Source organism: Rhinatrema bivittatum, chromosome 3, assembly GCF_901001135.1.
Source record: "Rhinatrema bivittatum chromosome 3, aRhiBiv1.1, whole genome shotgun sequence".
Classification (NCBI taxonomy): Eukaryota; Metazoa; Chordata; class Amphibia; order Gymnophiona; family Rhinatrematidae; genus Rhinatrema; species Rhinatrema bivittatum.
This window is the reverse complement of record NC_042617.1, coordinates 137,182,891-137,200,125: the sequence shown is the minus strand read 5'-3', so window position 1 is coordinate 137,200,125 and position 17,235 is coordinate 137,182,891. Positions and strand designations below refer to the sequence as shown.

The following is a 17,235-nucleotide window of genomic DNA, read 5'->3' as shown; positions in this document are numbered from 1 at the left end:
TTATTCGGTCTTGCATTATTGAACATAGGAGCAGAATTAAATCCCTAAAAGAACATGCTCCTTTAGTTGAGCATTGGGCAGAGCTCGGACACACAGTGGATGATATTAAATTCTTTGTGATTAAAAACTTATGTCTTCAGAATGGTGGAGATTTGTCTTTAATGTTGAGAAGAAAAGAACAATGCTCTATTTTCAATTGGGGGACGGTAGCACCAGGAGGTCTTAATGGACCAATAGAGTGGAATGTGGTTTTTTAGACAATTGTAGTTGTGCTTAGAATATTGGCTGACAGGTGATTTGATTTTCAGGAAATGTGGGTAGATGAGTTTTGATAATTTAGAAAGGGGGTTTTCCCCGCTAATTATTTAGTTAGTGTGGTTGATGGGTTTGCCTTTATAATGAGTAGGGAAGAATGGTTACGCTATTAGGCTATGACGTGTGACTGTAGATGGTGAGGACGTCAGTTCCGGTAGAAAGTAAGGTTGACAAGATGGCAGTGCGGGTCAAGGATGGATTACAATGTAAGATTTTTAACTTTACATTCTGACAGTGTTGCCTGTTCGGTTTATAGATAACGACATTAAAACCATGAAAGGTTATGAATAAATAATTAAAGTGATTATAAGCAGTTATGAGTGGACGCGTTGACATACTGAATTGAACTTGTGAGATTACGATTTTTTTATTTAAGGTTAGTATAGGTATAGTATTATACCCATACTAACCTTAGGTGAGCGATTTAAAATAGGTTTCCGATAGTTCATAGTTATAATTCTGTGTGTTTTAGAGCAAGTGTGGAAAGAATATTTCAGAGAGTACTATTGCGGTTAGTCCCTGAGGAAGCCCCGAGGAGGAGGTGAAACAAAGATCTTTGTTGGGCCAGACAAAAGATATGAAATTTATTCGTGATCGGGAGGATCAGACACAAGACATGAAATTTATTCACAATTAGGAGTGGATACAAAATAATAAATTTGTGATGATCAAAGAATAATCTTTAAATGAGAAAAAATAGCTACTAATTGTTGGAAAATGTTATAACTTTCTCATGAAAATTGATATTTTTGAAATTGTTAATTTTTGAGTCACAACGTTTACATGTTTCATGTGGTTTTAAAAGTGGTATGAATGGTGAATGGATGAGTATGTTTTGATTAGTTAGATTTTAATTGTCTAGAGGTAAGGTTGGGAGGCAGGTGGTAGGGTTCTTGCCAGCTTCATAGAAATATCATTAGCACTCTATCTGAGAATTCTGACCCTGCTTCATCCTTTCCCCTTTCAAATAACCAAAAGGACTATCTGGCAAGGGGGGAAACCCTCTTTTTTGCTTTCTCACTGATTTGACCTGTGCTGCGCTAGGCTTGGCTGGGCCAGGTGGGGGCGCACACACTTTTCTCGCCTCAGGCAGCAGATTGTCTTGAGCTATCCCTGGCTGTGGGTGTCATGCTAGCCATTTTACTCACCTTTGATAATGCAATATAAGTTTTCAACTTATATTGATTGGTTTGGCTTTGATGGAAAGACAACCTCTGAACTATGGTTACTCAATATCTGCTACTCAACAAAGATGTTGTATCTATGAACTTGTATTTCTACTTTTAATTTTGAGAGCAATTTTCAAAGGTATTTCCACGGGTAAACAGGCATTTATGAGCATAAATAAAAGAAGATATGGCAAAAGCATGACCTAGAAACATATGTTTAAAGGTTCCTGCTAGAATGATTCAGCAATTTGTGTTGGGATTGAATAATGTGAAAATTTCCCCTGCCAAGTGAAAAAAATGTGCATACTTTTCCATGCAGGAAAATGAGTGGTGCCAGGTGTGAGGTTAAGATAGAACTGGTGACGTATGAATAGGGATATCTTTTGAAATCTGTGCCTGCTTTTCCTTGTGTACTTTGCACCTGTAAAGTAGGCAGGGTAAAGAACTTTGAAAGGGAAACTCCATGGGGAGTTTCCCTTTGAAAACCTGCTTGCAAGCCTATACCTGTGGGCCTCCCTCCTCCAAAACTACCCAAGTGATATTTGTTATCAGTCAGAAGACTTCATGTAACTATGTCCTTGTAATTCACAGCACACAGCATTTACTTTTACTGTGTTGTGGGTTATATTAACACTGAATTTTTTGTTTTATAGACGATCAAAGGAAGAGTATGAACAAGAACAATTAACAAAAGTTACAAAGGTCAGTGAATTGTCTTTTGTTTGAAATTGCTTAAAATTGTATTTTTCACTACTACTTAACATTTCTAAAACAGTAGTGGACTTTAAGAAGGCATGGTATAAACACAGAGAATTCTTAAGTGCAATAAAATGGAGATAGCAGCAGCATGACCTATAAACACTTGTTTAAAGTGTTCAACTAGATCAATTCAGTAATTAGTGTTTGAATTATAAGAATGAATAGCAAGTGAATAATATGAAATGTTTCAAGTCCTAGTGCAAACACAGGCAACCATGCAGATGGATTTCATATTACAATGAAGCAATTAACTAACAGTTGGGTCTGTCTTGTAGGCTGCAGGTACAATAATAATTAAAAGTCCTAGCAGAAATGCATGCTCTCATGTAGCCAGGTCTATCTGGCGTGCTGAGCAGGGGATTTAGGGAGTCAGATGTTCCATTAACAGCTTTTTTCAATTTATATAGTTCATTATCTCTTTTTATTAAGATTTTTATTGTTGTGTTTTTATGTTTCCATTTTAAATTATGTTTATTTTTACATGTAAACTGTTGGTTTTTTTTTTGTAAAAAGCATTTTATTAAGAAAGTGCTAGATAACATGACAAACCAGTTACAACATTAATTCTTCTTCACATTACATTTCAACAGCACCCTCTCTTGTTTCTTAGAAATACCCCCCTCAACCTTTCCCTTCATTACCTCCCCTTGTAGCCCCCACAGCTTAAAGCTAATTGTCCTAGATGGAAACAGATCAGGAAAGACATCCAAATCATCGATTGAGATAGCCATGGGTTCGTTAATATAGAGCCAAACTCAGCTAATTATCAAGCCAGAAATAGCTAGATTTGGGATGTAACTTTAACCACTTTACAAATGGAGACCAAATTGAGTCATATTTAGATAAATGATCATGTCTAAACGCTGAGATCTTTTCCATTCCTTTAATTCCCACTAGTTTAGATACCACCAGGTATCTAGGAGGCACCTTGCTGCGTTTCCACCAGGCTGCCACTACCAAATGGGCAACTGTAGCAGCAAAGCCTATTATCTTCAGACATCCCCAGAAGCCAAACCTCAGGGGTAGAGGACACCTCACAACCCAGTATCTCTTTAGTTAACTGCCAGACATTATACCAAAACTTATGTATTAAAGGGCAAGTCCACCAGATATAATAAAAAAAGAACCCACCAACTGACAGTGCTGCCAACATTTGTTGGAAATGGAGGGGAACCATCTAGCTATCTTATCAGGACACAGATACCACCTAAATAACATTTTGAACCCATTTTCAATCATGGAGATAGACATTGAATTTTTCCCAAACCCCTAGAAGCATTCATCCCAACATATGTTATCCCATTGAACCCCAAGGCCCCGCTCCCACACCCTAAGATGGGGATCTTAATTATCATCACATAGTATTTTATAAATTTTAGAAATCAACTTAGGTGGCTTGCGAGCCAAGGTACAAAGTCCTTCAAAAAAGGAAACTCCTTTCAAAAGATCTTGTTTGACCTACTCTGTATTTAAGAAGTGCCACAACTGGGCATGGGCCAGAAAATCCATAGACGGGAGGCCATATGTAATCTGGAGTTCTGAAAAAGGCACCATGTGCCCCGCGGACCACACCTGACCCACTCTCATAAGACCTCTGGATCCCCATTTCTTAAAGACGTCATATTTCCTCCCAATTGGGAAATCCCCTAGATACCTAATCAGTGAAGGGAAAAAATACCCCTCTTTTCCTAACACCTTCCCCCATTTGTACCACAATGTGAGAGTACACCGTAATGTAGGAAGAATGGTCAAGTCACTAGCATTTGATAACTTTCGACCCCAAAACAAACTAAGAAGGGGACGGGGACCTAGTAAGCTTTGTGCAATATCCATCCATTGCTTCTTATTTGAGGAGGCATGGCACTCCACTACTGTCTGCAATTGAGAAGCAATATAATATTTCAGAATATTAGGTACACTAAGTACACCCGCCTCCTTAGTCCGGTGAAGGAATTTAGCAACCCTAGTGGGGGTGCCTTTTCCATATAAATGAGAAAACCTGTCTTTGTAAAGCTTTAAGGCAAGCGTCTGAGATAACACAGGATAATGCATGAAACAATTAGCTCAGCCTGAGGAGATAATTCATCTTAAACATGGCTATTCTGCCCATCCAGGAGATCTGAAATCTCTCCCATTTCCTTAAATCAAATCGGAGAAATCGCAACAGTGGGTTATAATTAGTTTTAAACTGTTCCTTATGGTCCAATACTATATTTATCCCTAAATACCAAATTGGTCCCTGTGTCCATCTAAAAGGATATGTGTGTTGTAACAGGGAGCACTGGTCTACTGGGACACAGATAGGCAAAATCTCTGATTTGTCTGTATTCACCCAAAACCTTCCCGAAGCTATCCAGTTCTCTGACCACCTCTGGAAGTAAGGTATCAGGAGCAATAAGGGAAAGATAATATCATTCGCATAAAGTGAGATTTTATATTGCTCCCTTCTGATACATATGCCTGCTATTTATTTATTATTTATTATTTTTTATATACCGACATTTGATCTGAGATATCACATCAGTATACATTCAGGTACTGTAGATATTTCCCTATCCCCAGAGGGCTTACAATCTAAGTTTTGTACCTGCTATTGCCGAAGACTTGCGAACCCTTTCAGCCAGAGGCTCCACACTGAGAGAAATAATACTGGAGACAACGGGCATCCTTGCCTCGTTCCCCTACAAACAGGGAAAGAGCTAACGGTTCATGGTATAATTCTTGCACCCACCCCAAGAAATGACTTCCCACCCCCATTTTTTCCATAACTGCAAACAGGAAAGGCCAGTGCACTCTGTCAAAGGCCTTTCTGCGTCAGTTGTCAAGAGCAGAGATGGAGTAAGCCTATGTTGTACCAATGAGATTAAATCTATTATCTTGCTTATGTTATCAGATGTGGCCCTGCTGGGCATGAAGCCCACTTGATCATCCTTAATACGAGAGCAGACCACATATCGTAATCGATTCGCTAGTATTTTTACCAGTAATTTGAGATCGATATTGATCAGTGAAATGGGGCAGTAAGACCCACAAAGTGTCACATCTTTTCTGGGCTTAGGCAGTACAGTAATCCCTGCCAAGTTCCCAAATGGGAGCAACTTCCCGGATGGCGTTGAACATATGCATCAAGAGATAGACCAGTACCCATGTAAAGGTTTTATAAAACAAAGGGGTGAAGCCGTCTGTACCTGGGGCCTTACCTGGTTTCAAATCTTTAATAGCCCCTTGAATTTCAAATATCGAAACAGGATGCCCTAACATCTCTTGAGTTGTGTTCGTCAGTACCAGCAGATCCATCCCCTCTGGGTATCTCTGAATGTCTGCTTGGGATAATGTATTTTCCTGATTATACTATTCAATGTAAAACTGCACAAATTGGTCTCGGATAGCCTGAGACTCTGTATCTGGCCCTGCATATCTTTAATACGATATATATGAGCTCAGGTGCACCGGCCTTTAAGTTTATGGGCTTACAGTTTGCTTGGTTTATCCTCATGTTCATGATAGTCTTGCTTGACTAAGTCTAAATGGAACGCAATTGCATCGGCATCTACCGTGTTTCCCCGAAAATAAGACATCCCCCAAAAATAGGACCTAGTAGAGATCTTGCCGAATTCTTAAATATAAGACCTCCCCCGAAAGTAAGGCATCCCTTGTAAACAGGGGCGGATTGACCTATCGGGGGATCGGGCTTCCCCCGGTGGGCCGGTCAATCCTGTGACGTCATTTTTTTTTTTTTTAATAAAGTTTCCAAAGTATTAGGGGCAGACGCGAGCAGTGGTATCCCGAGGGGAGCCAATGCCCCCGGGCGCAAGGAGGCTCATGCGGCCGCTGATCCTCCTTGACCGAAGAAAAAGATCGCGTTCAAATGCGCTGATGCTCTTTCTCCTTCCTGCCTGTGCGGCCCCGGAAGTAAACGTTGCCAGAGCCGCACGGGCAGGAAGGAGAAAGAGCATCAGCGCGTGCAGAAGAGGAGCCACCGCGGGCTGCTGCGAATCCCAAGTCGCAGCGGCCCAAGAAGAGGAAGAGGCCCGGTAGCAGGGCCGAGGAAGAGGCCCGAGAAGTTCAGGGCCGCTGCAGAGCCCATCCTGCGGCGACCCGCGAAGAGGAGGCCTGCAGTCGTATCCGGAGGGGAGCCGATGCACCCGGGCGCAAGGAGGCTCATGCAGCCGCTGAGCCTCCTTGCCCGAAGAAAAAGATCGCATTCAAACGCGCTGATGCTCTTTCTCTTTCCTGCCTGAGCGGCCCTGGAAGTAAACATTGCCGGAGCTGCGTGGGCAGAAGGAGAAAGAGCATCAGCGCGTGCAGCAGAAGAGGAGCCGCCGCGGGCTGCTGCGAATCCCAAGTCGCAGCGGCCCAAGAAGAGGAAGAGGCCCGAGAAGTTCAGGGCCGCTGCAGAGCCCATCCTGCGGCGATCCGCGAAGAGGAGGCCCAGAGGTGAGAGAGAGGCTGAGGGTCTGTAGAGGGTGTATGCATGCGTGTATGAGATGAGTTGAGAGATTGTGTGTGGGAGTGAGGATCTGAATGTTTGCAGAGGCAGCATGTGAGAGCCTCTGTGTGTGTGAGAGAGACAGTGTGTGACGGTGAGAGCCTGTGCTTGAGCAAGACAGCATGTGGGAGTGAGAGAGAGCCTGTGTGTGTGAGAGTCAGACAGCATGTGCCAGTGAGAGACTGTGTGTATGAATGATTGTATGAGAGAGAGCATGTGCCAGTGAGAGCCTGTGTGTGTGTGAGAGAGAGAAATGCATGTGAGAATGAGAACCTGAATGTGTTTGAGGGAAAAAGATGGAGAGAAAAGAAATACGGAAGAAAAAAGGACAATATAAAAGGAATTGGCAAAAAAATAAGAAAGGGAAGGTGGAAAAAAAAAAGCCTGTGACCAACCGATTAGAAAACTAACATCAGCCAGCAAAGGTAAAAAAAAAAAAATTACTTTTTAGTGATTGGCACATGTAATCTTTGGGAATGTGCAAGAATAGCACTTTCTCTATGCGGATCTCACAATGTACGAGATCAGCATGGAAAAAGTGGAAGCCCACGGGGCCTGCACAGAGGAGGCAGCAGAATGGGCTTCAGTATCAGTAGCAGCAATCGGTGCCTCCCCAATAGCCATGTGGCAGCAGTGACAGTGGCAGCAAGATTACTGACATCTGGGGATGGTGGCAGTACCAGTCGGGGGACCCCTTCCAAGCAGTGTGCAGAGGTTCAAAAGCAGCAGAGTCAGCCCAAGCTGACTACCATGAATGCTGCACACTCTTACCTCTCTCTGATAGCACACTGGTGAGGCATGGCTGACGCAGGGGCAGCCAGCAGCTCTACGGTATTAGACATCCCCTGAAAATAAGACCTAGTGCATCTTTGGTAGCAAAAATTAATATAAGACACTGTCTTATTTTCGGGGAAACAGGGTAGGTCTCTCAGAGCTGCACGCAGCTCATCCATAATTTTCACAGGAATTGATCCTGGTCGCTGTTTGTGAGTCTGTTCCATAGTTTGTAATTTGCATAAAAGAAGCAAATGCTTCTTCTCCTTTTCCTTTTTATGATATGTCCCCAGCCAATCGAAAAACCTCGGATTGTGGCTTTGAGACCTTTCCAAATCGAAAGAGGAGACGTTTCTGCCTCTGAATTAATTGTGAGGTATTCCTCTAAATGTTGTTGAAACCTCAATTTATATTCCTTAATTTTGATTAGAGTGTCATTAATCCTCCAATATCTATGGCCCCTCTTCAGATTCTTTCAACTCCATCTCACACCATACAGGGGCATAGTCAGACCATGTTAGGCACTCTATATCCACCCATCTAGTCCTAGATACCAATTCTTTATCTATAAGAAAATAATCAAGACATGAATATGAATCATGAGTCCTGGAATAGAAGGTATAATTTCTACTTGTAGGATACTTAATTCTCCAGATATCAACCAATTGCCAAGTTTCTAACAAATGTTTAAGAGTCAGCCTATACATGTAAACCATTTTGACCAACCAATCTAGTTGTAAAAGCGGTATATAAACCCTTTAAAGTAAGTAAGTAAGTAAATAAATAAATAATGATGGCAGCCTGTCTGGCAGGCTGCTATTATAGAATAAAGTTGTAGCTGGGTCTATCTGGCAGGTTTCAATACAGTAATAAGTGAGGGATCTTATGTGCCTATTTGCCTAAAATGCAGGAGTATGAAGGAGGAAGACGGCAAAATTGCCCTTGCTAGCAGTCATGCTGGCTGGCAGCTTGGTTATATTCTGAGCAATGTGGACAAGAATAATTGGGCCGACAGCATGGGTCTGTGTGTCTTATTTTAGTCATTTACTATCTTAATTATGGAAAAATAAGACAAAAAGAAATTCAGACTTAGTTTAAACAAGGATACTGTTTTTATTATGTTTGATATGTGCATTTGCAACAAAAGAAGCAAAAGAGAACAATTCTATGTTAAATTGTCAACCAGTTATACTGTTCCATATGTTATACGGTTCCATGTAAAGCTCCGCTATCTGTTGAGCAGTTCTTCGTTTTATGTAAACCGGAGTGATTTGTAGTCCCTACTAGAACTTCGGTATATAAAAATTAAAAATGAATAAATAAATAAATAAATACATGCCTAGTGGCCAATGGGCTAAACTGTGTTAACATGTCTCAATGCTTGTCTTATTTAATGCACTTTAGTGTGTTAGTGTGCATTAATATGAATGTGGATTTAATGTGGCCTAATGCACAAGTGTCATTGAGCTGTGTCATATGCAAATGCATGAGAAATCAGCTCATTAATACTACAATGGTTTATATAAGAACATAAGATATGCCATAGTGGGTTAGACCAAGGGTCCATCAAGCCCAGGATCCTGTTTCCAACAGTGGCCAATCCAAGTCACAAGTACCTGGCAAGTACCCAAACATTAGATAGATCACAAGCTACTATTGCTTATTAATTACCGTCATAGCAGTTTATGGATTTATCCTCTAGGACCTTATCCAAACCTTTTTTAAAACCAGTTACACTAACTGCTGTAAACACATTCTCTGGCAATGAATTTCAGAGCTTAACTATGCGCTGAGTGAAAAAGAATTTTCTTTGATTTGTTTTAAATGAGCTACTTGCTAACTTCATGGAGTACCCCCCTGGTCCTTTTATTATCTGAGAGAGTAAATAACTGAATTACATTAACTTGTTCAAGTCCTTTCATGATTTTGTAGACTTCTATCATATCCCCCTTCAGTCGTCTCTTCTCCAAACTGAACAGCCCTAACTTCTTTAGCCTTTCCTCATAGGGCAGCCATTCCATGCCCCTTATCATTTTGGTTACCCTTCTCTCCACTTTCTCCAGTACAGCTATATCCTTTTTAAGATGCGGTGACCAGAACTGCACACAGTATTTCAAGGTGCGGTCTCACCTTGGAGCGATACAGATGCGTTATGGCATCCTCCGTTTTATTTTCCATTCCCTTCTTAATAATTTCTAACATTCTGTTTGCTTTTTTGATCACCACAGCACACTGGACTTACGATTTCAATGTATTATCCACTATGACGCCTAGATCTCTTTCCTGGTTGGTAACTCCTAAGATAGAACTTAACATTGTGTAACTATGCATCACTTTGCACTTGTCCTCGTTAAGTTTCATCTGCTATGAAGCCCAATTTTCCAGTCTCGCAAGGTGCTCCTGCAATTCATCACAGTCTGTTTGAGATTTAACTACTCTGCATAATTTTGTATCATCCGGAAATTTGATCACCTCACATCACAAATTACATCACAAATCACAGTAAGCCATGTGATTTACATTAACCCTTTGGCTAATGCAAAAATATAGCTACACCTCACAAGATGTAAACACTTTGTAAGAGCATGGTCAGGCTAAAGCGCCTACTGGTTGTTAATTTCTTGGAGTGTCCCCTTATTTAGTATTATTTGAAAGACTAAATATCCATCCTTTATTTACCTGTTCCACTCCACTTATGATTTTATAAACTTCTGTCATGTCCCTCTCAGCTTTCCCTTTTCCAAGTTGAAGAGCTCTAGCTTGCCGAATACTGAAGAAGCCTCAGCATCAGGAACCGTCACACCTTTATTAATTTGTAGTGCATCGTGAGAGGAAGGTTCCCCAAGGTGAAGATGTTCATTGGAGCTTAAATACCAACAGACAAAGGTACCTTCACAGAGTTCATGTCTTCTAACCAGATGTGCACTGATATCACACTGCTGACTTGTGATTTTGGCTAAGAGTCTAAATATTTCTGGGGTTACAACTATATATCTAAGGACTACTCTAATTAGGAGGAGAGAACAGGTGTCCCTTCAGACCCTTCTACTCCAGTTCTTAGATTCCCCCAAGGAAATCATGGCAGTGTGTCCAAAAGGATCCCTGGATTTGAAAAGAAACTGCCTTTTCATTCACTTGTAGTCAAATCAACTCTGAAAAGGCCAAGTGGTCTAAAATCCACTCTTTGGTGCTCTCATTTAAGGATTCTCATACCTTTGACTTTATTGGGAGGAGAATTTATCAAGTTGCCATGCTAATTGTCTTCATAGCTTTCTACCAAACTCTTCATGGGCCAGAGTATGTGAAACATTCTGAAAGTGTTTCAGAGTATTTCCCTCAGGAGAAGCATGACACCTTAGAATCACTAATGAACAAAGGTATGGAGTGTGGAAAAGACATTGTCAGATCGACCAGCATTGTTTTTGAAACAGCATTGAAAATTTCTGCATTGATGCCTGCAGGCTTTCTTGGTTGTAGGCCTTAGATATAGGACAAGATGTGCAGGAAAGACACACTGACATGCCCTGCAATAGAGACAATCTCTTCAGAGAAAGCAATGGTTCAAATTACAGACCACTGTGCTATGCTTCAGACCCTCTCCATTGCCACTCCAGACCAGCCTTCCACATCTAGGAGGTAATTGAGTGCAGAAGAGTTCTTTCTATCTTCAAAGGCAGTATCCTTTGCCCTCTCATCTCCCCATCAACAGCAGAGATGCCTGTCTTGTCCTAGACAGCAGGGGGGCCCAGAGCTACTTCCAGGTAGGTATAGCTAGAATACCAGGATCTGTGCCAGAGAACCTTCCTGTCAGGGGAAAGTCGAGGTTTTATGTAAATTGTTGACCCAGGATACCCTCAGACACTTGCTTGTTCATCATAGTCAGAAATGAATATGGATTACATTTTTCAGAAACCCCACAAATTACCTTCTGAGAAGCTCTGTTGGTTTGCTTCTCAACATCAGAAACTGCTGCAAAATGAGCTCTCCTCCCTCTTAGATGACAATGCAGTCAAATTTGTTCCTCTGGGGGAAAGATGAAACCTTATATCCAAAGTGTTGTCAAAAACACCTTTTACAAGCTACACATGCTTAGACGGCTATGACTATTACTACTCCTGCAAGATTTTCTTAGTGTCTTACAAGCTGTTGTCTTAAACAGTCTCAGTTACTGCAATGCTCTTTATTTAGGTTTGCCATCTAACTCTATCAGAGCATTGCAGATCGTGAAAATGCCGCTGCAGGTATAAGGGTTCACATTACCCCTGTCCTTTCCTCTCTGCACTGGTTGCTGGTGGAATGGTGGATACAGTATAAAGTACTAACTCTGATTTATGAGCTTCTTTTTGAGAAACCCATTCCATGGTACAACATAGTTTTGCACATTTACCAACCTACTTGTGCACTTAGATCTGCCAACAATAACTTCCTGGAAGTCCCATCCCCACGTTTTGTACATCTATGTGCAATTAGAGAGAGAGCTTTCTTAGTGGTTGGATCAACCATCTGGATTGCCCTACCAGAACAGTTTTGATCAGCTATTTGCATTAAAATTTTTAAGAAGACTTTAAAACCTTTACTCTAAAGCCTTTGGGAATGGCTTATAAGAAACTAGTACTCAGTCTATTTCCACTTAGGCCTGACAACCATTTATCTGCATGTACTTTTTAGTTTGAATCTGTTTTATTAACATTTTCAACAATACAAAACATATGCATACAATTATTCAGATATACATCATATAGTAAATATTTTCAACAAATAAACAGATAAATCACACCGGTTCCCCCCAAATTACCCCCCTTTCTTATCCTTTGTTCCTGAACTTCACCAAATAAATGGACTTCTAGAAAAAAAAGATTGAAAGAACCAAAAATAAAGTCCAGAAGAATAAAGTTAGTAAACATATCATCCAATTAAAAGTCAATCAGAATCTGACTTTGAGCTTTGTGTGGAAGCTTTGAAATATATAGAAGCCATATATCTAGAATCATTTTCTTTCTTCTGGGATGTACTGATTTCCAAGACATCTGTCCCATAATTAAGAAATGATGTATTCTTCTGCATTCAGGCAGGCCAATCCCCACCAGTGAGTTATGCACCTCTGCCAGCAGATGGAGACGAAGAAGCTGACATCAAGGAAATATAGTCCTGCCCTGACATCAGCCACCAGTATTCTCCATCTCCAGCAGATGGTGGACATGCATTTTCCTACTGGGGATTGCCTGTAAAAAAATTAATTAATTAAAAGAAGATAGAGAAGAAGATTATATAGTATTGCTTGCCTCCTGAGGTGATACCATTCAGTCCCTCCTTCAGTAGAGAGCCTTCAGGCTGGTAGCCTTGATTGGCATGGTCTATAAAAATAAATAAATAAATAAGCAGTTGCAGGCTGAGAGAGGCTCGGCTGTGAAGGCTTTTGCCATCTTCCCCCTGAGTGGGACCCATTCCTGCTCTCAGCCAGGGAGAGCAGATCTCAGATAAAAGTTTTTACTTCATAATAAAAAAAAAAAGAGGAACTCTTTAATGAGGATTCTTCCTACCGGGTCCTCCTGCTTGGTGTTCAGCTTCTCTTGCTCACATATCTAGGGAGTTCTGTGAGGTGTGTAGGAAGTTCAAGCATGGCAGGTTGAACAACCTTTTGGCTAGGCCCCACTGTCAGGCTTCTCCTTCTTGGCGCATGGTAAGCTGCGGTGGCTAGTTTGTGCATTTTTTGTGTGTATCATCAGAACACACCTGCGCGCCTCTTTGCACGTCAGCATCTGCGTCTCTCTTTGTGCGCGTGTGACTGGGCACTTTTTCTGGACGTACATTCTGTGTGTCTAGTTTGAGTGTCCTCCTTTCTGGATGCACATTTTGCGTGCCTAGTTTGGGTGCACTTTTTATGCCCATGTACCTGGATGCACATTTTGTGAATCTGGCTGGGTGCTTGGCTATTTTATTTATTTAGGCATTTTATATACTGTCATTCCAAAAGTAGATCACAACGGTTTACAAGATCCACATACATATTAATGGTTGATGATTACATATTGTGGGTTAGCAATCACCTTTTAGTTCGATACCGCAAGGTAAATATGCTCTCATTTAAAATCTTAAGTATTTTAGGTAATTACACTAGTTACTGTGAACTCTAGTTCATGTTTGCGCATTTTCTGTTCTAGTTCATATTGGTTCAAATTTGTGTATATTCATGGTCGACATAATAGGAATACAAGATCTAATCCTACTAACAGTGTACATCATCTAATTCATAATTATTGCTCGCTCTAATAACATCAATGTGCAACACATTATTCATTACTTATTGCTCACTCAATTAAGAACAATTTACATCACATATGTATTGAGCGCATACCAACCATGGCATCGTTGGCAAAGAAGTCTAAGTGCTTATCTGTTTGTTCTGCATGCCATATCAGGACGATACATAAAATTGACAGCAGAAAAGTTCCAAATGGTCCATCCAGTCTGCCCAGCAAGCTTATGGTAGTATCTGCTGCACCGTGTAGGTTACTTCCATGCTTATCAGTTTCCCAGAGCATAAAATTTAGGACCCTTGTTGGTTGCTGTTTGAATCCAATTCCCCATTACGCCTTGCTGTTGAAGCAGAGAGTCATGATGGAGTTGCATCAAGAGTATGACGTTAAAGGTGGTAACCACCACACCAGCAAGTTACTCCCATGTATTCTTTTCTTCATTTCTGTTCTCTAACCTTTAGGGATCCACAGTGTTTATCCCATGCCCCTTTGAATTCTTTCACTGTTTTCATCTTCACCAACTCCTCCAGAAGGGCATTCCAGGCATCCACCACCCTTTCTGTGAAGAAATATTTCCTGATGTTGGTTCTGAGTTGTCCTCCCTGGAGTTTCATTTTGTGACCCCCTAGTTCTACTCATTTCTTTCCAACAGAAAAGTTTTGTCAAATGTGCATCACTAAAACCTTTCAGGTATCTGAAGGGTCTGTGTCATATCTCCCCTGCATTTCCTCTCTTCCAGGATGTACATATTCAGATCCTTCAGCCTCTCCTAATAGGTCTTCTTGTGCAGACCCCACACCATTTTGGTCACTCTTTTCTTCTTCCTCTGAGGCCTCACCAAGGACCTGTACAAGGACGACATCACCTTCTTTTTCTTACTGGTTATTCCTCTTTCTATGCAGCCCAGTATTCTTCTGGCTTTAACTATCGCCTTGTCACATTGCTTCACCTTCTTTAGATCTCCAGACACTATTACCTCAAGATCCCTTTCTTGGTTCGTGCACATCAATTCCCCCCGCCCCCCCCCACCCCCCCACCAATTACTTACAGCTCTTTTAGATTACCGCACCCCAGATGTATGACTCTGCACTTCTTGGCATTAAATCCCAGCTGCCAAACCGTCAACCACTATTCCAACTTTCTTAAATCCCTTTTCATTCTTTCTACTCCTTCAGGCATGTCCACTCTATTGCAGATCTTAATGTCATCCACAATAGACAAATTTTACCTTCTATCCCTTCCCTAATGTTGCTCACAAAGATATTGAACAGAACCAGGCCCAAAACCAAACACTGTGGCACTCCACTTAACATGGTTTTCTCTTCAGAGTAGGTTCCATTTACCATTACACTCTGTCTCCTATCAGTCATAGAAATGACGGCAGAAGAAGACCAATGGCCCATCCAGTCTGCCCAGCAAGCTTTCGCATGCTTTTTTTTTTTTCTCATACTTATCTGTTACTCTTGGCCCTTAGTAACCTTTTGGTTCTGTTTCCCTTCCCCTTCCATTAATGTAGAGAGCAGTGTTGGAACTGCTTCTAAGTGAAATATCTAGCTTAATTAGTTAGGGATAGTAACTGCCGCAATAAGCAAGCTACACCCATGCTTGTTTACCCCGACTATGTAATTCAGTCCTTGTTGGTTGTTGTCTGTATATAGATCCACTTTTCTTCATTCCCCCTGCCATTGAAGCAGAGAGCTATGCTGGATATGCATTGAAAGTGAAGTATCAGGCTTCTAATCAACCAGTTTGTAATCCATGCCATCACCTCAGCACTCCAAAGCTTCTCATTTTATTCATAAACCGCCTGTGTGGGACCGTATCAAAAGCTTTACTGAAATCTAAGTAGATCACATTGACTGCTCTTCCTCTATACAGCCGGAGCTTTCTGCAAGTCTATGTTAGTGCTGCCTGGATGCTTGAGAGGGTTTTCTTCCTACTGATTTTACCATCTTTGGTCCATCTCCACGGTCTGAGGGGAGTGGGACCGAAGGCGATACGACACGGGTTGATCCACTGGCTTTGTCTTCAGGGAAGACTTATTCTCAGGATGGCAGGTTTGGGCCTATGGGGTCTGGTATGGAGCCGCCATCCTCTTCCTGAGTGGAATTCTTCCAGGGACTACAGACCTTTCTATTGGGGCATTGAAGAGTACCACCAAAGGTGGCAGTAGTGAGGCAGTCTGGTAGTAGCAGTCTCAGGGACCTCGGCAGAGGGAGCCCTTCTCACCCCATTGCTACAGGAAGGTTCCGAAGCAGGTTTCCCAGCTAGGTAGTACTGTGGATGAGACAGACTGAGAGTAGAGAGTAGAGTACTCACTAGATGTTTGCTGTAGGTATGCAATTCCACCAGGTAATCCTTTGAAAATCTGCCCCAAAGAGTTTAGGTTGTTTAATAGCTCACCAAATTTCTTGAGTTTAAAACCAATAATTGGTTGTTCATCAATTTGTAAAATGAGAAGGAATCTAAAAATGTTTGTAATTCAGTGGCATCACCTATCTCAGCTGTATATCCTTGTAATATTGATAGGATATATTAATAATCAATTTAGTGGTTTGTGCTGATATCCCAGATTTTTCTCTCAAAGCAGTAATGTAGGTGTTACCTGTGTTATGTCACTAAATTTGCCATCATACATCCAGATTTGTTCCAATGCAGGAAGAATCTATGTTTATAATATAAGAGACCTTTGATGATTAAAAGTATTTGACCTACCTTGCCAAATATTGTGTTTTATTATCTTCTGTCTGGTTTCCATGAAATATTTGCTTGTCACATTGCAATTGGCATTCCAATATCAGAATCTCTTTAGCCATAGATTGGTTTTACGTGCCGTATATGTAATTATATCCTCCCTTAGGGCAGCCTTAGCTGTCTCCCAAATCAATAATGGTTCTGAGTGATGCTGCTTATTGAATTTATCAAAATTTTTACATTTCATCTTTAAAATTCTCAGAACTGTGTATCTTCATATAGATGCTTAGGAAATTTCCACAAATGAAATTGAGATTGTGGTGCAAAACCCTTCATATATACTCATACTGGGTCATGGTTCGAAATCTCCAATGGACCAATTTCTAATCCTGATACTTGTGGAAAACTTGAAATAGATAACAAGATATAGCCTAGTCAAGACTGAGCATTATGTGCCCTTGATAAGTGTGTATAGTCTCTGTGGGATGTAAACTTCTCCAAACATCCAATAAATTCAAAGAATTACAAAGAAAGGGAATCTCTCTATTCTGAGAAATAGGTATCAAAGATTTTGTGGGAGACTTACTCATTGTGGGATCAAATGTAATATTGAAATCTCCTCCCAGTATAACAGGTATATGAGAATATTGCGCAGGGAGATTAATCAATGTCTCAAATCTACTATGTGTATGCAAATTTGGGGCATAGATATTGTCTAAGATTATGGGTTTCCCAAATAGAAAGCCTATATATTGAATTCCATACACACATAATTCCC

The 17,235-nt window shown here is 41.0% G+C and overlaps 1 protein-coding gene across 3 annotated transcripts in view; it reads left to right on the top strand.

Moving 5' to 3' along the window:
- CFAP36 (cilia and flagella associated protein 36) overlaps window positions 1-17,235 on the top strand; it is a 354,349-nt gene that overhangs the window by 251,904 nt on the left and 85,210 nt on the right. For all 3 annotated transcript variants that reach the window (XM_029593752.1, XM_029593751.1, XM_029593753.1), the window contains exon 6: window positions 2,138-2,186. In XM_029593752.1, the coding sequence (XP_029449612.1) occupies window positions 2,138-2,186 (49 nt within the window). The remainder of the gene's footprint in view (window positions 1-2,137; window positions 2,187-17,235) is intronic.